This window comes from Misgurnus anguillicaudatus, chromosome 18, assembly GCF_027580225.2.
Source record: "Misgurnus anguillicaudatus chromosome 18, ASM2758022v2, whole genome shotgun sequence".
Lineage (NCBI taxonomy): Eukaryota > Metazoa > Chordata > Actinopteri > Cypriniformes > Cobitidae > Misgurnus > Misgurnus anguillicaudatus.
The window spans coordinates 3,166,346-3,190,641 of record NC_073354.2 but is presented as its reverse complement, the minus strand read 5'-3'; the positions used below and the strand labels follow the sequence as shown (position 1 = coordinate 3,190,641).

At 38.8% G+C, this 24,296-nt stretch overlaps 1 protein-coding gene across 2 annotated transcripts in view; it reads right to left on the bottom strand.

The window, feature by feature from the left end:
- Positions 1-3,577: 3,577 nt before the first annotated feature.
- Positions 3,578-24,296, bottom strand: part of LOC141350439 (uncharacterized) — a 33,742-nt gene continuing 13,023 nt past the window's right edge. Inside the window, exons 3-4 of one of the 2 annotated variants that reach the window (XM_073855555.1) lie at positions 14,847-14,857; positions 3,578-7,127 (exon numbers count right to left, since the gene is read on the bottom strand). In XM_073855555.1, the coding sequence (XP_073711656.1) occupies positions 5,877-7,127; positions 14,847-14,857 (1,262 nt within the window). In that variant the 3' untranslated portion in view covers positions 3,578-5,876. Of the gene's footprint in view, positions 7,364-7,828; positions 8,393-14,846; positions 14,858-24,296 lie in introns of those variants that run through there. The other variant, XM_073855554.1, reaches the window with a different exon arrangement.

Below are 24,296 nucleotides of genomic sequence, written 5' to 3'. Positions count from 1 at the left end.
AGGGGATGCGAGATGGTGTCGAAGGCAGCACTCAAGTCAAGTAAGATCAGGATGGACAATAGACCAGCATCAGCAGCACAGAGTAAGTCGTAGGTGATTCGGACTAGTGCTGTTTCCATGCTATGTTTAGCACGGAAACCAGATTGGAAACTTTCATACATGTCATTGTGGATAAGATAGTGATGTAGTTGATGGGTGTAGTGGAAGATTTTTTATTTTAATTATAGTTTATGAACTTATAATTGTTAAATGCAAAATCCTGTTCTTCTGTTCTAGTGAAAGTTTTCTGTTCTTTCCATCTGTTCAGTAGTAAAATGTCCAAAGACTAGGACATTATGCAAAGTCCTACCAGATAAGATAAAGGGGGGCTAGTGAATGAGATAAGAAACAAATGATGAACAAGTGGAAAAACTCAGTAAACGGTAGAGTTTCACTGAGAACAAAATAATTTCTTCTATTTGACCAGATGTGCTTCAACTGATATGTTTCTTAGTCATTGATAAATTGAAGGTTTATTTTCTAAGTGACGCTGGAACTAAGATGAGATCTTTGGATCATGGGCGGAGATGGGATGACTGTGTTTTTCAGTATCTTACTATAAATATGTGCTCAACCTTGTAAACTGGGCTCTTGGGTTTAGACTCCTAGCACCAGGGGGTGAGAGCCTATTCTGCAGAATATATTCACGAGTTCACACTTACAAATAATTCAGAACAGAGTTATTAATATGCGTATTTGGCGTGCTGTCCGAGGAGAGGGCTCCGAGCTCGTTAATGGACTGAGCCCGGAGCGCTTCCTGGCGGGGAGAGGGTTCCGGGCTCAGCCTTAGGCCCGAACCCAGAACAATCCCCCCTGTTCTGGTTAGTAAGGTGACTTAGGCAATCGTGCGGAGAAGGGGAGGTGGAGGGATGCTGAAACTATCGAGGAATGAGGGTGAGTTGGTTTCCAGTCTATATAGGTTTCTGTTGATGCCAATCAGGTGGATACCTGATTACTGATTGTCAACAGCTGGTCGTAGTTGAGGTGATTAGGTTGATTATTTGAACGTGTTCCTCACGAACTTTGTTAATAAAAACATCATTTAAATTCAGACAAAGAAAATTCTGTCGACAGTGTGTCTGTGTGATCCTTGACTTTCACTTCTAGTGAATATTATTTGATGCGGCTAAAATTCCACGACATGTGCCACGACCCGCTCCAAAATCTTGGATACAAAAGGAAGATTGGAGATGGGACGGTAGTTGTTCAAATCATCAGGATCAGCATTGGGCTTTTTAAGGACCGGAGTGACAGCAGCAATCTTAAGAGTGGGTGGTACAATGCTAGTGGAAAGGGAGGAATCAACTAATTTGGTGAGAAATGGAGAAATGGAATGCAGGCATGCTTTGAAACAGGTAGGCAGAGGGTCTAATTGGGAAGTAGATGTTTTTGATTTGCTGACAAGTTCATTAATCTGGTTCTCAGTAGCCAAGGTGAAGGTTGAGAGGGCAGTAATATAGGTCAGGTTATGAGCTGAAGTGCTAGGCAAATTGATGGTGATGTATTTCTTGAATTTTTGCATGGAAAAAGTTTAGAAACTTATCACAGAGTTCTGTTGAGGGATGAGAGGAAATGTTGTCAGGCGGCTTAAGGAGCCGGTGTACAGTTGAAAACAGGAGCTTTGAATTATTATTCCCAGAGTTTATAATGTTTGGGTAATAAGATGTCCTAGCAGCAGAAATGGTGTTATTATATAGCAAAAGATGATCTTTGTAGTCCTGTGCATGAGAGACAAGGCCCGTCCGTCTATACAGGCGCTCAAGTCGTCTCCCACATCTTTTTAACTGGCGCAGCTCAGGTGTGTACCACGGAGCCAAGTAGTTGAAGGAAACAGAATGAGTTTGAGTGGGAGCAAGAGCATCAAGAGAAGAAGATAAGCAGTCATTGTAATGAGTGATGAGGCTGAGGGGACAAAAGGAGTCAGTAGTCGAGCATGTATTTGTAAGACTCATAAGGTCCTATGTTTCTATAGGTCATGGTGCGTAGAGGTTTAAACATGGAAACAGGGACAGAGACTTCAAATAAAACAGCTTTGTGATCGAAGATGGCCAAATCAACATGTGTTAAATTACAAGGAATAATACCAGTTGAACAAACTAAATCAAGAGTGTGTCCTTGGTTATGAGTTGGAAAATTTACATTTTGGGTGACATCAAGACCATCAAGTAGTGACAAAAAATCAGCAGCGAAAGAACAAGTAGTAGAGGCATTAAAATCACCAATAATTAATATATTGGGAGAATAGGCAGAGAGTGAAATCATTAATGCAGAAATTCAGTTACAAACAGATCACATGGTTTAGGCGGCCTATAGAGTGTTAAAATTACCAATGGTTGAAAGCCAGAGAGTATAACAGCCAAACATTCAAAAGAAAAATGAGGTATTCTGATTGTTTTAACTTTGATAGTGTCACGATAGACAACAGCAACCCCACCACCACTACGCCCAATAGAACGAGGTTGACTGATGTAAGAATAACCATTTGGGGTTGTCTGATTAAGATAAAAATAGTCATTAGGCTGTTGCCAAGTTTCAGTGAGGCACAATATGTCCAGTTTACAATCACTAATAAACTCACTTATTAGTAGCCCTTTGTTAGTAAGAGAACGAACATTAAAAAGTCCACATTTAAAACAGTCAATAGAGCTAGCATTTGGTGTTGCTTTGGTAACTGGAAACAGTTGATTAAAATTAACTCCACAGCCGGTGGAGGAAACTGAATGAACTTTAGACCAGATCGAATTAATAACAGAGGATGACTTACTGGATGTATATGATCGTCCCGATCCGCGATGGATGTATCTTGGCCGGGAAACAATGTCACGGTGGGTAAACAGAGCCAGAGGAGGCCTGAAATTCATTGAGTTCAAACGCAATAGTTCCACTGCTGAGGATTTAAGTGCTGAAGTGGCACTGACAGTAGAGCATAGAAGGATCCACCAAAGATACATATTAATCCTCATATTAACAGCAGTGTTTTAGAACATTACATTATAGCAAATATCATTGGTTCGATCTCAGGGAACAAACATATTATAAAAAAGGCATGTCACTTTAAGTCACTTTGGATAAAGGCATCTGCCAAATGTGTACATGTGAATGTTACTATAAACACACACACACCCAATGTTTTTTATTTTAACATCATATGGAAGTGTCATAGATTGATACAAGATTTAAAACTGTATCATGATCATAGTCATCTCTATTTTTGAAAGTCTGCTTAAACTTAAAACTCATCTCTTTAACCAAACATTCACCTAAATCAGCTCCTAAACATATTAATGACACAAAAGTTAGCTTGAACAGAACCAAACACACATCTATTATACTGTATTATACCATAGGGCTGTTTAATGCTTCATTCCGATTGGTTAAGAAATGTTCTACGGCTATCCATAATGTTTTTTTTTTGTTTTTTGTTTTTGATAAACGCACGTCTGACTGACCTGTCAAATGTCTTAAAATACCAGAGAAACGTCTAAGTAATGTCTGTGGTATAAGTATAATAATTAACTGCAGAATTATTTCAAAATAATAATAATAATAATACATTTTATTTATAACACGCCTTTCTCAAACTCAAAGCGCTACAACATACATACAAAATAATCAAACAATAAAGCATTACAGTAAAAAGAATAAAACAAATACATACATTATATACACTAAAAGCATGACTAAAAAGATGTGTATTAAGAAGTTTCTTAAAACATTCCAAAGAAGCAGCAACCCTGATAGACGCAGGTAATGCATTTCATAGCTTTGGTGCCTTATAGGAGAAGGCCCGTCCCCCAATGGTTTTTAATTTACAACGAGGCTGCAACAGAGAAAGAGAGCCAGCAGAGCGGAGAGAGCGAGCAGGAATGGATGGAGTAACCAACTCACAGATGTAATCTGGAGCCAACCCATGTACTGCTTTATAGGTTAAAATCAAAATTTTAAAATCAACTGGAAGCCAGTGAAGTTGTTGGAGTACAGGTGTAATGTGATGGCGTGAGGATTTGTGGGTCAAAACACATGCGGCAGAGTTCTGTATATACTGTATTGCAACTTCTTAATGGAGTTAGCTGGTAAACCAGCAAAAAGAGAATTACAATAATCAAGCCTTGACGTGATGAAAGCATGAATTAGCCTCTCTGCGTCAGGCCTAGAGAGTAACGGTCTGATGCACGCAATATTCCTCAGATGGAAAAAAGCAACCTTTGTTATATTTTTAAAATGTGAATTAAAAGTTAGCTGGGCATCAAAAATCACGCCCAAGTTGCAAACCTGCCCAGAAGGGGACAATTGACTGTTGTCTACTGAAATCTTAAAAACCTCACTTTTACTAATATTCAAAGGAGTGCCAATTAATAATACTTCAGTTTTGGAGCAATTAAGTCCTAGGAAGTTGAGTTTCATCCACCCTTTAATTTCCAGCAAACAGTCAGACAGTTTCGAGGAGGAAAAATTAAAATCAGGCTGAGAGCTGATATAAATCTGGGTGTCGTCTGCATAGCAGTGATAGCTCAGGCCATACTTTCCAATAATCTGCACAAGGGGCAACATATAAACACTAAATAAAATAGGACCCAAAACTGACCCCTGAGGGATACCCTGACACAGAGGCGCAGTCTGAGATCTATTCGAACCCAGATAGACAAATTGGGAGCGTTCCGAGAGGTAAGATTTAAACCAAGTTAACACAGTTCCAGACAGACCGGTCCACTTATGCAATCTGTCCAATAATATACTGTGACAAATGGTATCAAATGCAGCAGTAAGGTCTAACATGAGTCATGACCAAAATACCACAAGCCCCAGAGTCAGCTATAACAAGGAGATCATTGAGAACTCTGACCAATGCAGTCTCTGTACTGTGTCCAGATCTAAACCCAGATTGAAATCTTTCTAATAGGCTATTACTACGGAGGTGAGTATGGAGTTGACCAACAACCACATGCTCGAGCACTTTTGGCAGGAAATGTAAATTAGAAATGGGTCAATAATTTGACAGATCAGTTAAATCGCTCCCAATTTTTTTGAGAACTGGCATAACTGCGGCCATTTTTAAAGCAGAAAAGACAGTCCCTGAATTGAGTGAAGCATTTACAATAGTAGTAATGTGAGGGAAAATGACAGGCAGACAATTTTTTAAAAACAGTCGTAGGGAGTGGATCCAGTATGCAAGTAGTAGAGTTCATGGACAAAACAAGTTTAGAAATAAGATCAGAGTCAACAGCACTAAAACTTGAAAAAGCAATCCCAGAGAGACTGGGAGGATGCACCTCAACAAGCTCAGGAGCATCTTCACAAGCAATCACATTATAAATATTCTACATTTTTGTTGAAAAATGATTGAGAAATGCATTACACTGCTCAGTGGTAGAGCAGTTCAAGTCACTGGGAGGTTTAATTAAATTGGAAACTGAACGAACAAAATAAGGTGTGCATTATTTTAGAATAAGTCAACGGCCCGTCGTCAATTATTCTTTACTGAATGTTCGGCTTTAATACAGCATATGTGCTAACAACATCTTGTTTCTGTTTCCCTGTCTTATCCTCGCCTCTCTTGAGGACATGTGAGACAGACGGGTTCAATTCCAGTTTGGTGTGATGCCCACCCTCATGCTGCCAAATTGATAACTGCCCAGCAACAACGGACCACTTTGTACACTTGCAACTTTCTTTAATAATAAAAATTCGTTGTGCGAAAAAGGGAAAATTCAACACAGTGATCGAAAAAAACCTTCCCTTTTTTACACTGTGAATAACCAGTCATTCATAGAAATCCATTGGTTTTGTTCTAGCACATTATCACGTCCAACTTTCACACCAAATATACGTGGCCGGTGCTATGATGATTTCAGTGTAGTTTGTTCTTCAGGATGTTTCTTCTGATGATACTGAAGACTTCTAGAATGAGTGAATCTCTCTCCACAGACAGAGCAGACGTAAGGTTTATCACCTGTATGAAGTCTCTGATGCTTTTGAAAGTTTGACCATTGACTAAAACTCCTCCCACAAACATTACAGTGATGAGGTTTTTCTCCAGTATGAACTCTCTGATGGGCTTTTAAAGAAGCAGAATAAGCAAACTTCTTGTCACACTGAGAGCATTTGTAAGGTTTTTCACCTGTATGAATTCTCTGGTGGTTTTGAAAGTTTGACGATTGACTAAAACTCTTCCCACAAACACTACAGTGATAAGGTTTTTCTCCAGTATGAACTCTCTGATGGGATTTTAAGTTACATGACTGAGCAAACGTCTTGTCACACTGAGAGCATTTGTAAGGTTTTTCACCTGTATGAAGTATCTGGTGGTTTTGAAAGTTTGACCATTGACTAAAACTCTTCCCACAAACACTACAGTGATGAGGTTTTTCTCCAGTATGAACTTTCTGATGGGATTTTAAGTTACATGACTGAGCAAACGTCTTGTCACACTGAGAGCATTTGTAAGGTTTTTCACATGTATGAATTCTCTGGTGTATTACTAAACTGTTAGGTTGTCTGAAACTCCTCCCACAAACATTACAGTGATAAGCTTTTTCTCCAGTATGAAGTCTCTGATGGTCTTTTAAGTTACCTGACTGAGCAAATGTCTTGTCACACTGAGAGCATTTGAAAGGTTTTTCACCTGTATGAGTTCTCTGGTGTACGACCAAACTGTTAGATTGACTGAAACTCTTGCCACAGACACTACAGTGATAAGGTTTCTCTCCAGTGTGAATTCTCTCATGGATTATCAGATGATTTTTATTGCAGAAACGTTTATCACACTGTGAACATTGATAGAGTTTCTCTTCAGAGTGAATATTCTGCTGTGATGAACTTGAATCCCTAAAGTGATGCGGTCTCTCATTGGTGTGTAAAATCATGTGACACTTCAGAATATGTTTACGGCTAAATCTCTTCTCACAGTGAGGACATTCGTATGGTTTTTCTCCTGTGTGAATTCTCTTATGAAAAACAAGACCTTGTTTGGTTTTGAAGTATTTTCCACATTCAGTGCAGTTGAAAGGCTTTTCACCACTGTGTGTCCTCATGTGAACTTTTAGCCGAGATAAGACGACAAAACCCTTCCCACACTGCTCACAGTAATACTGCTGCTTCTTCATCTTCTTCTTCTCTCTGTGCTCTTCTGAATGAAGTTTCTTGTCTTGTGAGGTAGTAAAACTGATCTCAGATCTGGTGAAGAGTTTCTGTTCTGTGTGTTTTCTCTCATGTCTCTCTAAATGTCTTTGTGAGCTGAATGTCTTTCCAGAGGTGATGCAGGAAAGAGTTTGTGCTGTCAGTCGCTCTTTTGATGTTGAGGATGTTATTTCTTCAATCTTCACATCTGAAGGAAACATGAAACAATTAAATTATCTTTTCACTCTTATTTACACAAAGAACAATGAATTGAGATTCTGTATCTTTTTCTATATTCACACATATAGACAGAAGAAAGCTGTCAGTCCTGTTATTACAACCGGGTCATTGCACATCAAATAAACCCAATTTTGGAAACATATACGGCTAAATTTTTTTAAATAATTTTTGATAACATTTTATTAGAATAAAGACAACATAAGTAGTGATCAAAGATCTGAAAAGTAATGCATGAACATTTACTGAGTGCTAATCCTTGTTGCATTGCATGGTGACACTTCTAGAATGAGAGACTTTTTAAGCCTACATGCCTGTTACTTAACAAATATTAAAGATATCCTAATAGTTTGTGACTGAATCCCACTTTTATAAAACAGGTGCTCAGATGACAGTTACAAATTTTAAAAATACAACAATACTTGAGGAGACGTACCTGAAGGAATAAAATCATCATCTTCCTCAGTGCGATCTTCCTCCTCTGTAGGTTCAGTTTTTATTTCTGTAGGTTCAGTTTTGATTTCTGTGGGCTCAGTTTTAATCTTCATCATCAGGTTCCTGAAGTCGATCAGTTTAACTGAACACATCTTCAGGATCTGCTGCTGTTCTCCAGCGTTACAGACAGAATCCAGATACTCTGTGGAGGTTTGGTCCTCCTGTAAGCTCTGTTTACTGTCACACACTGTTGTGTCCTGTGTGTGTCTGGATTTCTCTTCAGAGAGTTTAGAGTCCAGCAGTGTCTGTGGTGTGCAGCTCTGATCTCTGCTCATCCACACTGAATCCAGACTCCCATCATTAGTTACATACACTGAAGATTCACAACAATCCACATCCATCTCAACACTAAAACACACAGAGACAAGAGTCTCTAGAGACAGACTCTTTTTACACTCAATGAAACACGCAAGAGAAAAAACACAACCCCGACACAAACCTTACACAAGGTCGCGCTCTTTCTTTCTTTAGTGGGTTTATCGGCCGACTAAAGAGCTGCAGCGCCTCCTGCTGAACTGGAGAGAAGGAACTAATAGCACAAGTGAGCAGTGGCAGTTCGTGCTAAAAATTCTTTTCAAGGGGCACAAACTGACTTAAAATCAAACTTTTACTGTAGCAATACAGGACTGTTCATATCCATTTATCAATACTGCTATAGCTAAAATGCTGAAAATTGTTACTGTTGAAGTCAACTGTTAAAGCATAAAATAAATGTAAGGACAGGGGCTGGGTTATTGAGACATCTATCTATAAACATTTATTCATTTTTTTTACTTGATATATATATATTTATTTTTTTCATTTACACAATCATTTACTATTAATTTATGCATTTTTATTTATAAAATGTTCGATGGTTTTTTTCTGTTTTTGATGTTTATTGTTACGCTCCTGTGTGTGTTTTGCGTGTTTTCTGTCTCTTTCCAGCGATCCGTACCTGCATTCTTCTGAAATCCGTTCATTGGTTGTTACTGGGGAATCCCGATGACGTCATTCATACATTTACCAATCCCGTTACACGGACTGATGTAAATCCCACCCCCCATCCGGGTAGCCAATAGGTGTGTTCGACATCGGCTGTGGCTGGATGTAACCGATCGGCGAGATAGCCGCGTGCAGGTGGGGAGGAGCTGAAACGGAGACGTGAAGTCGGACGCGCTGTGGTTCCCGTAGTTTGCGGCATTTACGTCAAGCATGGCTGATCACGTGCCGTTTGCTTGCTTTATCGCAATAAACATGATTTGTAAGATGTAAACTACATAAAAAGTGAATTATACTGTTTTGAATGTCCGTGTATGAGCATGAGTGGAACTGAAGAGGATTACAGCATCTGTTTTTACAAGAATAAAGTTTAACATAAGCATATATTATTTAAATACCAATGTAGTGGGGTACGTTTTTTATCCATTTTATTTTGATGAAGATGATACAATATAACATCGCGACTACATGAAAAGAGCTTTAACTGTTATAAAATTACAGATTTGTGAGCATTTGTGGAACTAAGGGCGTGAAAATACACACGAAACACACGTGATTGTTGTCATGTGGTGAATCCGACCAATCGTGAAACAGCTGTGTCGTCATTACAGCCCGTGCAGCTCCTCTTCGGGAACTGCGCTGGCTAAGTCAGGCGGCTGATCTCGAATCGCTCTCGCAGTACTTAAAAACCATATGACACAATCACGTGCCTGCAGCGCCAGCTTAAGTCGGACAAAATTACTAACCGGAATGCACTGCTTTAAGTCAGCCACCGATCGGTCTGCGCAGCGCCGCATGAAGTCGAACACACCTATAGTGATGGGAGAAACGAAGCTTTTCGAAGCTTCGAAGCAATTGGTTCAATCGAAAAAGCAATGTTTAAAAATTGATTCAGTTTTTCGAAGCAGTTCGAAACAGCACACACGCTGGCGACCCCTGCTGGTCAAAATAGTGTAAAGCAGATATGGCCAAAAATTGTAGACTTTTTTTTACAAAATAATAGCAAGTTTTTTATTAAAATATGTTTAAAAAAGTTATTTAACTTAATTAAGACAGTTAAAAGTGTATTATGTGTTTTTAGTTTTATTTAGGGCAAACAAATCATTAAAACTAACTACCCTTTTAATTATGCACATTTTTGTCATTAAATCTGTCTATAAACAATAAATACAAAATGGCAGCGTAATTAGTCAGAAGGATAAATGTTTTATGAACTTTTATAATAAAACTGACCCGAGTTCACCGAAACATTAGACACTGGTCATGTGATCAACTCCCCCTAGTGGTGAATCGTCGGATTTTCGAAACGTTTCGAAACAGTTATGACGTAATGAAGCCTCGTTTGCTAAAATCACGTGACTTGGGCCAGTTTGAAACACGCTCCGAACCACTAGCCGTTTCTCAATACCAAGTACGCCAAACTCGGACTTGTGTCCTTCGTAGTTCGAACTTGCAAGTTCAGACTCGGAAGAACGAACTTCTGACGCGAAATGCTTTCTGGGAAACTTCGCTGTCATAAGTCCACACAAGTCTCCTCTGATGCATCCTCGATAAAATGGGCGGATCAAGAACACATCCGGGGATTTTATGTGAACTTGGGCTTTGTAATGAGACTACGACTTACTCCATTGAGTGCAAGACCATAATGCTTTAATCAAAACAATAACATCACATAAAGCAAACTACTGGTGTAGAACATTCATTATACAACAGCGCCCCCTTGTGCCCTGGAGATCTTATCATATCATTACATCTCCCCTTTTCTAAAGTGATTTAACAGAAATACGGGGCAACAGTACTGCATAAAGTTAAATTTACAATAGCAGCATTTACAACTAAGGATGCTCTCTGTAACTTCCTTCTGTAAAGTAATAACGTTTATAAATGTAACATGCATGAAGGCATTATTTAGGTAAGAACGTTCACTGGTAACCTGCAAGAGAATAACAACGTTAGGAGTTAAATCTGTTCTCGGGTATTTGTAATTTCGGTAAGTTCATTCTCTCTGTTATAAGTTCAGTCTTTCTACGGGTTTGGGTTTTCTGAATGTGTAACGTCTTTCTTTTCTCTCATTGTTCTCTCCTGTCCCCTCTGTACATGCAGGGGTGTCTTCCTCTGTTTTGATGAGCTCTCTTCTATTTCGGCTGTACTGCTGTCCGTCTGCTTCCACTAGGTATGACCGTGGTTCGGGTATTGGTTTTACTACTTTAGCTGGTCTCCACTGCTTGCCCTCCCTTAACCTCACGGTGTCTCCTGGGCTGAGGGTTGGTAGCACGCGTGATCCTCTGTCATAGTAGTGTTTCGCTCTGTCTTGGTTGACCCTCATTCTATCCTGCACCCCTTCCACTGTTCCTGGTTGAAGCAGGTTTTGTGCTGTGGGCAGTCTTGTCTTTGTTCTGCGGCCCATAAGCAGCTGTGCAGGTGAGGGAAGTCCATCCAGGGGTGTATTTCGATAATCCAAGAGGGCGAGGTGAGGGTCTCGTTTGTCAGCTTTGGCTTTCTTGAGAAGGTTTTTTGCTATCTGTACTCCCTTTTCAGCTTTTCCGTTGGATTGGGGGTACGTGGGAGATGATGTGACATGTTTGAATCCGTATTCTTCACTGAACATCCTGAATTCGGCGGAGGAATACTGTGTGCCGTTGTCAGAGCAGACTTCATCAGGTATGCCATGTCGGGAGAACTGCTGTTTGCAGATGTTGATGACTGCCTGGCTTGATGTGGTGTTTAGTTTGCTTACTTCGATGAAGTTCGAATAGTAGTCAATCAGGATGAGGTAGTGTTCTCCATCAAGTTCGAAAATATCTGTAGCTACTTTTTGCCATGGCCTTTCCGGTATGTCATGCCCAATCATGGGCTCCTTTCTATTCTGCCTTCTGTAGGTGTTGCATATGGCACATCTTGAGACTGTGTCAGCTATCTGGGCTTGCATCCCTGGCCAGAATATGACATCTCTTGCTAGCCTCTTTGTTTTTTCAATCCCTTGGTGGCTGGAGTGTACTTTTTCCAGCATCATTCTTCTCATAGTGCTTGGTATCACTAGTTGGTTGCCTTTGAATATCAGCCCATCTTCTACTGTCATTTCACTCTTGTAATCCCAGTACACCTTAGTCTCATCTGGTGTTTCTGATCTTTTATCTGTCCAGCCCTGGAGGATGAACCTTTTTACTGCTGTGAGGGTTGGATCCTTCTCTGTTTCTGTGAGTATTTCCTGGAGTCTGGCGGGTGCTATGGGTAAGCACATCACTGCACACACTTGTACATCATCAATATTTTAATTTTCGTCTGTGTCCTTTAAAAAGTTCCTACTCAGGGCATCAGCCACATAAAGTTCCTTTCCTTTTTTGTATTTCACAGTCATGTTGTATTTCTGCAGCCTGAGGAGCATTTTCTGAAGTCTTAGTGGAGTCTCAGCCAAGGGTTTTTTCATTATTGTTTCGAGAGGTTTGTGGTCTGTTTCAACCTCGAACGCCCGACCGAATAGGTACTGGTAGAACTTGTCACATCCAAACATAATGGCGGCCAACTCCTTTTCTATTTGTGCGTATCTTTTCTGTGTGTCGGTAAAGGCTTTTGATGCGTAAGCTATGGGACACTCATCTTGAAATAGCACAGCTCCTATTCCACAACTAGAGGCATCCACGCTCAGTTTGACGGGTTTTGATGCGTCATAGTATTTTAGTACTGGAGCTTCTGTGACCATCTCTTGCAGCTTCTCAAAACTCTTGTTTTGTTCCTCCATCCAGCTCCATTCTGTGGTCTTCTCTAGCAGGATCCGGAGTGGTGCCGTTATGGTGGATAGCTGCGGTATGAATTTTCCTAAATATGTTACCATCCCTAAATATATCTGTAACTCAGTCTTGTTAGTGGGTTTCTGCATTTTCCTGACTGCCTCTACTTTCTTGGGGTCTGGCTTAAGTCCTTCAGCTGTTAGGATGTGCCCCATGTATTTGACTTCTTGCGCATTGAATGTGCATTTTTCTGAGTTGAGTTTTATGTTCTTTTCTCTCACTCGCTCCAATACACTTTTCAGCCTCTGGTTGTGCTGCTCTTCGTTTTCCCCCCATACGAGGATGTCATCAACAATTACCTCTACACCCTCCATGTCCTCGAACATTTCAGTCATGAGTCTTTGAAATATTTCTCCAGCTGTATTTATTCCGAAAGGTAGTCTTTTGTATGCGTAGCGTCCGAAGGGGGTGTTAAAGGTGCACAGCGCTGAACTTTCCTTATCCAATTTGACCTGCCAGTATCCACATTGAGCATCTAATGTGCTGAACACCTTAGCTCCTGGCATCCGAGCCATCACTTCTTCGATCGTCCTCATGGGGTAGTGTTCCCTTTCAATAGCAGCATTCAAGTCCTTGGGGTCCATGCATATCCGGATCTTCTGTTTTTCTGGTTTCCATACCGTGACCATGCTGCTTACCCACTGCCTGGGTTCTGTTACTTTTTCAATGACATCCAGGTTTTCCATTCTTCTTAGTTCTGCCTTTACTTTGTCTCTCAAGGCCACGGGAACCTTTCTTGGTGCATGGATGATGGGTTGTGTGTTCGCTCTGATTTTGATGTGCTGTTCTCTTTCAAAACAGCCCAGTCCATCAAACACGTCTGCATATTTCTCCTGTATATCTTGACTTGGCCATGTCTTTACCTCACTGATGCGTTTTATGAGACCAAGGCGTACGCAGGTTGTAAGTCCTAGTAGTGGTGTTGCATTCTGATGTAAAACTTGGAATTCGATGTGATGGAATCTTCTTTTGTATTCTGTCAGCAACTGGCATTTTCCTATTGGCTTTAGGCATTGCCCTCCATAAGTCACTAACTTTGCTTTAGACTTCACAAGTTGAGCACAAGTCTGTCTGTGGATTGATTCTGGTATAATATTGCATTGAGCTCCTGTGTCTATTTTAAATCTTATTTTCCTGTCATTTACTATAAGGTCTACTTCCCAGTCTTCACCATTATTTGATTTTACCATGTCTATAAACATTTCTTCTGAATCTGAGTCAGACTGTTGTTCTACCGTGTGTACTGGCTTTTTGGTTGCATATGACAATGCTTTGGACATGCACTTGCTTGAAAAGTGATTCATTTTTCCGCATTTTTTGCATTTTTCACCATAGGCGGGACATTTTCCCCTCTGATGGTCTCTGCCACAGTATTTACAGTCCTGTATCATGTTTTGCCTGCGTGACGTGACAAATGACGTTTGAGATTTTTCCGCGCGCTCCCTTTTGACTTCATTGACAACGCACTCGGCTTGTGCAGTTTGCAATTTGTCCATTTGCATGCGGCTCGCCTCCGCAGCGCGACATATAGATACAGGTAGATCTAAATCCATTGTTCTCAACAATTTGGCTCTTAGTTGATCATCCCTTATTCCCACGACTATTCGGTCTTTTATTAGACTGTCAGTTAAATGTCCGTACTCACATGACCTTGCCTTTATTCTTAAGTCAGTAACGAACTGGTCTATGTTCTCACCGATGGCTTGAACACGAGTGTTGAACACATGTCTCTCAAATGTTACATTTCTGTGAGGGGTAAAATGTTGCTCAAATTTCTCCAGTAGTACCTTAAGCTTTATTCTGTCCTCCTGCTGTGTGAATTCAAAGGTGTTGTAAATTTCGAGAGCCTCATCCCCGATGACGTGCAGTAACGTGCTGCTTTGTACTTTTTTAGATTTTCCTTCGATGCCTGTAGCGATCATGTAAAGTTCAAATTTTTGTTTCCATTTCTTCCAATTGTCTGCGATATTTCCGTCCAATCTCAGAGGGTCTGGTGCTTTTAGTGCTTCCATATTGGCGAAGATTTGTCCGTTCTGACACCATGTAATGAGACTACGACTTACTCCATTGAGTGCTAGACCATAATGCTTTAATCAAAACAATAACATCACATAAAGCAAACTACTGGTGTAGAACATTCATTATACAACAGCGCCCCCTTGTGCCCTGGAGATCTTATCATATCATTACAGGCTTGATGCGAACTTTGAATTGGAACAGTACTTGGGCTGCGACTGATGACGTTTCACAAGTCCACAAGAACGCAAGTACAGAAAAGAACGCATATTGAGAAACGGCTACTGATTCGAAACAAAAGATTCGTAAATGTTTCGAAGCCTCATGAAGCAGTGCTTCGAAAACGACCATCACTAGGTAACCAGGGGCACGCTCAATCTCACATCGGTGCGCAACGTTTTGCTACGGTTTCCGGGTTGAACGACATTTCCTTGAAATGGTGTGTGCAACGGAATGCAACAGGTTTTAGAAGCGTTTTCTCTTGTTTGGTGGGTGTGTCCGAAATGTCAGCCCAATCAGCGGCAAGATGTATAAAACCACGCGGTAAGAGACAGCTCGCTCAATGGGTTCAAGCTGGAATGTTGTTTTTCATTCTGGACGGCAAGGTCAGTGACTGTAACATCGAGGGTATTTTACAGAATTAAACACACATTTATAACGATTTCATCAGGCTTCAGAAACATTAAAAAAAAGAACACAAAGAATGGCCTCTCAGCTACCGTAGGTGCAACTCTTGCGTCATCACAACAGGGTGTTCAATGCATCACCGTTTCAGTTTAATAAACGTTGTGCAACGTTTTGTCTGAGCTGAACGCAGCCCAGCTTTTTTCGCTGAAATAATGTACCCTCTTTGTTCTTTCACTCATGCTGTCTCAGTTAATTATTGTTTGTGTTTTGTAAAGCTTCGGCACGCCTTCCCTGTCATTTTGTTTGTTACTTTTTTCCTCGGATGTCTTGTTTGTTTGTTCGTTGGGAGAAGCTGACAGGTATGAATGTCACGTGACGTCCACTATCCCTACACGTGCAAAAATATAACTGCCAAATACACTAGGTTAAGAGCGTGTACCACTCGCTTTACATTTTGTGATTTTGTTAGCCAAAGTAGGTCAGTTAGGACGTCGCTGACGCTGAAGATTTATCTATATTTGAAGAGTTTCGTTGCAAAACGAAATAACCACCGTTTTTTTAATTGTTCAGAAATCTCGTTTTTTGGTTGTGCATTCCAATTAATTTCAATTCAACTGCAGTTGGTTTGTTTTGATTTAAACCTTCATAACTTAAAAAATACAGCTAGCACCATAAAACAAATTAATAACATGATAACATAATAATAAACATGTTTTGACAAAAATGTTAAAAAATGGATTTATCTCGTTTTCCAACGAAACTCTTCATATCTTTTTTTTGTAGATAGATTAGAGAGCTTACGTATAGCTAGAGTGTGTACTGGTATTTTTTTTTTTTTATGTGGCACAGCTCTTGTCCCTTCTCCCCTCACAACTGTGTAAGCCCTATTCGGACGGGATCAGGGGGACCTCTGAGAAAATCGTGCTTCTCAGAGGTCCTCTGTGTTTTTAATCCCGTCCGAATCGGCCATGTCTGTGTTTTTCTTTGATGACCTCCGTAAGAATTCCAGAGCAATTTACCTACTGTTTTTCGCCGAACTCAGAGGTCCTCTGAGAAATTTAATCCCGTCCGAATGCAAATGTCTGTGTTTGCCCGCAATATCTTTTAAATACGCGGTTCTTGTCGTGTTTTGGCCAACGTGATCTGCCGTAAGGTCTTACTAATGCGCGTATATTTCCTGAGTCCCATTCGGTTTTTTCGCATTCGGCAAAATAAAATAATTAAATCAAGACGAGCTGAATTATCATACACTGTTAAGACTGGCCACTGTAATATCATTAACGTTATCAGAAACTCTGTTTAAAGTAGGGATGCACCGAAATGAAAATTCTTGGCCGAAACCGAAAACCGAAAAAGAGGAAACCAAGGCCGAAAACCGAAAGCCGAAACAACGAAAGAAATTATGCCAATTATTAGTACTACCATTGCACTTATGGTATTTTTGTGTGTAATAGAAATGAAGTCAACACACACAATTTGAGAAGAAAATTAAGCCAAACAGCATGTGACATAAACAAACCCAACTTCAGTTATATAGGCTATCTGCCTCACATCTGGAAAAACTGGTGAGTAGGCTACTAGTGACACATCAGGTTGTTAAAAGTTAAACTGTTTGTTTAATTAATCCTTTGGTGCTTGTTTGCCATGCAGTATACATTTAAAAACTGAGATGTGCTAGTTGTGGTTTTGTTTTAACGTTAATGTTACAAAATGCTGATAAAAAAATTATGGCATTTTAATGCACGTTAAAACCCCGAATGGATCGAAGGCTCAGTCAAATATAAATATCTTCTTTATTTAGTCTGACATGTTTTTGTTTAGAAAGAAAATCATATTTAGCCTATACCTTCTCCAGTGAAACCCGTTTTTCTCATTAATGCCAGCTGCAGAAAAAACTCTGCTCTGTTGTTATCCAGTGAGAACAACAAACGGATCTAACAAATATATCTGAATTTAATATTATGTTACAAATAACCCAAGCGGGCTTGATACATTATTGCTGAGGGTGCAAAGTTACGAGCTTAATTTAACAACACTTCACAAAACGGAGCTATTGTTTGCTGCTACGGCATTTGCAGTAATCGGGTTCGTTATAACCATATTCACAGATAAAATAAATGTTCCCTGTTTCGCTTTCCATGTGTGTCTCGTGTCGTTTTAACAACAAAATAAACTATAAGGAAGCTAACGAATCTCTCATGATGCACGCTGATGCGGCGGCGGAGAAGCACGTCTAACACCCGGCATTAAAACTCTAAACACTTAAATTAGTCTGCAATCTGAATTACCAAAACAATCAGAAATACATATATATTAAAGTCTGTAAAAGACCGTAGAGGTGAAGTGAAAAAGGATTAAATGAGCAGTAGCCGGAATGCTGCGGTGGCGGATTAAAAACATTTGAATATCATTTTTTCCCCATTCTAATTATTATTGCAGATCGAATATTTGACCATTCGTGCACATCCCTAATTTTAAAAGCAATCATGTTAAATGTCTGTTATTCTGGATGTTAATCTGAACGAATGTTTACTCGGGAGTTTGTGAAAACAGTACACAAATGCCCAGAGAAAATCCGCGGGTTTGGACCCAAACATTACGGTCGTGGGCGGGAGTGGAACTCACAGGTTGCGGAGGTCCTGGTCAGAAATTCGGCGGACGCGGGTTTGAGAGAAATAACACCGCAGATATCCCAGCAAACACAGAACGTTCCCCTAACGTTAGTTTTTGGTTATATTTTGGTTATTTTTTGGGAACCAAAAAATAACGTTCTGGGAACGTTATTTTTAGGTTTTATTTTTTGCAACCATAAAATAACGTTCCCATAACGTTGTAGGGTGGTTATTTTTAAAATAACCTAAAAATAACTTATACAGAACGTTATTTTTTGGTTCTTTTTTGGTTCTTTTTTTGGAACCAAAAAATAACGTTCCCATAACGTTGCAGGGTGGTTATTTTTAAAATAACCTAAAAATAACTTATACAGAACGTTCTCTAATGGTTATTTTTTGGTTATGTTTTTTTTTTAGGAAATGAAGTGAATGCATAATTAAACCCATTATTCCTTTAGTGTGCACGTCTAATATGCGCGTGCTTGTCTGCACGAGCTTACCGCCTTTTTCACGAGTACCCGCTTTATCTTGTGCTCAGGAAAAGTCGTTAATTTAAAAAATAACGGTCCTTTCGTTTTTACCTCAGAGACGTACATTATTTTAGCGGTTCTTTTGTCTCTTTCTTGATTTAGTAACTTAAATATGTGAGAAGAAATATATATACGAGTGATTTCCAATCGATTTGAGGAGAATTTGAGGAGAATATAATGTTAGAAACTTTTTATTGTTGTAAAAACGGATAGCCGACTAACTGTGGTAAGATCTTTTAACCTAAAGTGACTGATTTATTTCTCATTGCGTTTTAACTTCAGAGTATACCCAGGTAGCCAAAACAGTTTGGCCCAATAATGGCCCAAATCCGGCAGGCCAGAAAAAAACACGGCCCAGTTCCGGCTGCCAGAGAAGGGCCAAATCTGGGATGAATGACGCCCCAGAATCGGCCCAAGTACACTGGCCATTTCCGGGTGCCAAAATTGAGCCAACACTGCCAGCACATTGCCAGAATCACACCAGCTAAAACTGTACACTCAGCCGACACTGGACCATGTCCGGGTGCTAAAAGTCAGCCGACACTGCCAGCACAGTGCCAGAATCACACCAGCTTAAACTGTACACTCAGCCGAAACTTTAAGTGTTTTCCACATAACAATATATTATAACCTTAGCCCTTAAGATGGCATGTACTTATCCCTTCTAAAAAAACTTTTATTATATTTAGTTAAAAAAGTTAAACTGCAGATTAGAAGTTCTATCCTCAATGTTTGTGATGCTTTTAATGTTACCTGGACAATAAAAATAGCAATTAATACATTTGTTTAATAATTCATTAATTAATCTATAAATAAATAGACAAAGTTACAAAAAAAAATCATTATGTAACATTTTATTAGGCAATAAAGAGCGAGATTATAAAAATAATGTAGAAATGAAATATTAATCCATTAATAAATAGTTCAAAATAATATAACAATTTACAAAAACAACATAAAACACTCAATAAGTTCATAATTTTAAATTGCATTTAAAAATTCTTAAAAAAATAATGGAATTTCAAACTGTATTTCCAAATGCGATTTAAAAAGAGAAATAAATAACTGGATTTATAAATTGAACTACAAATACGGGTTTAAATTAGGCATTTAAAAGGGCATTTCCGTTTAAAATTTCTGTTTTCATTTCCTGATGGTTCTCCTTATTCTTGCTATTCGATTTGCTTTTCGTTTTAGCCTCTCTATTTAGCTTTTTCGTGACTTTTGGGGTCCTCATCCGAGACAGGGGCGTCGGACTGGGGGTAAAACCAGTACTGATTACCAGGGCCCCAAGGGGAGAGAGGGCCCTTGAAAGTCTGGAATATATTTTATTTTACCTGGATATTTTCATTTCTTATTTTAATTTTATAATGTCAAATGAAATGTAAAGTTAGTGTATTTGCTGAATAACTGTTTGAATATATTTTGTATAGCCTAAGTAAAAACTATCTAAAGTCTCACGGTCCCACCCCTTCCTAATGCACCAAATGGTTTAGTCCATCTGCACGTGCATTTTGTTTGTAGTTGTGCGTCTGGTAGAGCGCAAACTTCTGCGTGCGGTTGAAATGTCTTTGTCAAAGAAAGCTAAATTGGGCCACCAAAACAGAAAGAAAATACAATAGAAGAAAAAAACAAACTTCCTACTATACTACTTCGCTACATTTTTTAAATCATATCCATTACTGAGTAAAGAATATTTTAAAAAATGCAAGGTAATCACGGATGGATGATGATTGATTGATGGACGGGGAACGCGCTAAACTCACAAAAAGAACCATGGAGACGGACGAGACAGGTACGCGCTAATGCAGACCCTCAATTAATTTCTTATGAAAGAAACCTCTGGCCATATTTAAGCGACCACTTTCCTCTGACGTGAAGCGAGTGTTTTATTCCTATGTAAGGTAGGATTTATGCTTATGAGAACTGAATTGTGGACCGGGGTTTTATCGCTCATTTGCACGACGCGTTTTTAATACCATGCGCATTATCTTCCGATGTCAATCAGCTTTGCATCAAGTCAACCACAACTTAAGAACGTCCTTGAAAATGCGCAGGTCATTAGACATTGGAGAGAGAAAGAGAAATAAGAATAAAGGTCTTACATCAGGTACCCAGGTCAGGGAAGTTAGATAAAAGACAATAAGGATGAATTATATAGCCATGCACTCATCTCATGATATGCTCATTTAAACTATATAACAATGTTACCAGCAATACATCAATTACAACCTTACTATAGTGATTGTATTTACTAGCTGCTGACCTCATATTATTTTTGCTTTAAAAGTGAATACTCACCTGTAAAAATCATTAAACTATTCCATAAATGTTTCTTAGTTATATAAAAGCTTTTACTTTATTAACTTTTTGCTGTTGCACTTTAATTGTAAAGATATTCCTACAATTAAAAACAACTAGTTTGAAATGTATATTCCCTTGTCGTTTTTGAACTATACTAGAATTCTCCACCTCTTCCCGCTGTAAAAAAGTTACTTTTACTCTGAGTAAAGTTAAAGTGACTTACTTTTTACTTTTACTTGAGTAGATTTTTAGACAAGTAACTTTACTTTTACTACTTAAGTAAAATATTATTAAAGTAACTTTACTTTTACTTAAGTAGAATATCTTATTACTCTTTCCACCTCTGGCTAAACTGTTTGAATTTTCCTGGCTGCGATTGTTAGTGCTAAAATTAACTGAGACAACCCATTAAAAAAGCAGAATATTCACTTTCAGATGATAATTTGGTCATAGACTACATGCAAATTGAGTTGAAAGGCTAAATAAATAAACTGTATAGTAACAGCTGTTTGCATACAAAACAATAGCCTAATTTGAAAAAATGTTTAATTTTAATAATAGGCTATAGTATGCAAGCAATAGCATTTGTTTCATTTTGCCTTTTTTCCAGATAAAATGACTAGTGATGCATGTTTTGTTCGTCTTTTAATATGAATGGAGCTTTTTGTTAAAGTACAAAACTAAAATGGCATATTTAAGATTTAATTTATGCCTTAAAGTAATAAAGCATAATAAAAATAAATGTTCTAAAATTTAATGTCTTGTTACTTCAGCAAAATAAAATATGTCTGAATCAAGTCTTGTTTGGTTATCATACAGTTTGTTCATGTAGTGATTAGAAAACTATATGGAAAAATGGGGGGCCCATCAGGACTGCCTATGCATAGGGCCCGGGACCTTGTGCTACGCCCCTGATCCGAGATCTATAAATCTGTGCATGACGTACAATCAGAGCCAATCAGCAAGCTTGTTACATCCACACCTGGCCATAGCTAATTTGCATTTCTCATTTGACAATTTGCAAGGACCCAAAGAGTCACGGATTAAGGGTTTAGCAAAGGACATTGTATAGAAGTGTTGCACACTTCTTGCACACAGCAGGCTTTCAAAAAAAAGTCAGCAAAAAATGGGGGGCCTGTGCCCCAGTAAAGCTTTATGTCTATCGACAAAGAAACGAAGAAAGCTTATGTTTGATCACAAAAATGTTGTCATGTTTTGTCAGGATGTCCGCGAAAGAAAAACGAATCATTGTTGCATTCTCTTATTTTCGCCGGAAAAAAATTGGCGAGTGGAAATGCTGATTGGCTGGTAACTTTAGAAAGCAGCAGCACTCTTTTATTTGAATGATAAGGGCTTGAGCACACGCTAGCTACTACTTTAAACTAGTCTCAGCGGTCCAGGAAAAATTTATCTCGGATTTCAAACCTTTGGAGTATTTTTGCCACGAGTGCTTGGCTTTTTATTTTGCTCCATGTCTCCTCTATTACTCCTCTATTACGTTCAGAGACTTTGTGAGATTTTGTCAGTAGGTTTCAGTTATTTGCTGTCGTTGAATGGCGCTCGCTCCGCTGTGTTTTCGTCTACTCTACGTGCAGCGCAACGCAGACCGGCCGGCGGGAGGTCCCGCGAGAGGACCGCTTTCGAATTGTTCTCGCAGTAATCTGATGTCATACAGAGGCGATTCTAGGGTCTATGGGGGCCCCAAGCAGAAAATTTCCTGTGTGCAAAACTTCTATACAATGTCCTTTGCTTAACCCACTATTCTACAGTGCAACAGTTACTGCGAAAGATACATATATACAAGTGTAATCATCATCATACCTAACATTATTAACATGTTTGGATGCATAAATGGCATTACATTGTTGGAAATAATGACAGCAGAGAAATATTTTCTACATTATACAATGATAGCAATGACTCATAACTTATTTTTACAAGAATATTTTAAGAAACCAGTCATTTTATGACTGCTATACTAAATAATCTCAATCATAGTTACTGCTAACTGTTATAAGTCATAGTGTCCAGAGTTAAATATTAGTATACTAAATATTAATTTCATATCTGAAAATACAGAACAGTATAACACATATATCTGTTGATTTTCTCAGCAACAATGCAATTCTATAGACTTGACAAGAAGTTTTCCTGAGATTTGTTTGATAATGTTTGAGACCTGACAGGGTGAGGATGTAGTTTGTCTTACCTCCCTTAAACTCATCATCTCTCCGTTCTTCTTCCCTTTCCCTGCTTTGCACAAAACATTTCTGATGTACATCTACAGAAGCCAATAGTGATCGAGTCAAAATAAGATAAGCATTGCTATTTAGAAACTTCCTTTAGTCTCGTCATGTTTTCAAAAGCTAACTCACTCGTGTGTCATCTTTTGATTGCGGTTGTGCGCGGATGAACGCAAAGACGCGCGCGGACATGAATACGTGCGTGCACGCGTCATTGCGACTGCTTCGTCGCTTTTACAAGCGTAAATTGGGTAACTACATTGCATAAAGATCCGTCTTTGTAAAGGATTGCACTATAACTGCTAAAATTTAAACCGGGGCACAAAAGATTTACACTTGGGCACGTGCCTGACTGGAGCTGGACCGGACACATTAAACCACATGTGCGTAAAAGGGGTGCTCACTTTAGCGCCTTTTTGCGGTTAAATTGTTTTAAATCACTTGAGTGTTAGCATTTGCAAGCCTTTGAAACACGCGCAAATGATAAACTTTTCCTATTTAAATTTGCGTATTAATCTGGGAATCACATGCGAGCCGAACCATGGGTCGTGATCCGTACGATGATGTCTGTAATCTATGTGTTATGCATTACATATGTGAGTGTAGTTTAAAAGCAAATTTCATGCCTTATTCAATGTTATATCTTTTAACGAACTGAGTAACATGTTATCAACTGAGAATATGGATTTAATTCTAAATGTATTTTACATAATCATTTTCATGCTATCATTTAGATAAAGGGTAAAATGTTTAGTGTTGTTAATGTTTACAGTCAGACATTACTATGAAAAGTCATATGTGTGCTGAACATATTGGGGCAGTTTCCCGGACCAGGATTAGCTTAATCCAGGACTAGGTCTTAGTTTAATTAGGAAATATAAGTAGTTTTAACAAACATGCCTTACTAAAAACATTACCTGTGTGCATTTTGAGGTAAAACAAAGGGCCCTGATGTATTTGAAGTAGGGGTGGGCGATATGACCAAAATCTTCTATCACGATAGGATTAATTTTATATCATGATAACGATATGTATCACGGTAGAGTTTTTTTTAGAAAGAAGATAAAAACAAACAAAACTCAAGCTCTCTGAAGATAAACAGTCAATGATATAAGAATGATAATAAATACTTAAGCATGTATGTATAGGCCTATATATATTTTTATTTAAGGTAGAAAAGTGATTTAATCAGGAGCAGTGAGAGATTTTCTCTCAATGCTGTTTGATTAACAAGAGTGACAGACAGGAGCAAAATTAGGTAACTTCCCCTTTAAGACCAAAGTCCGGATCCAATACACTGTTACACAT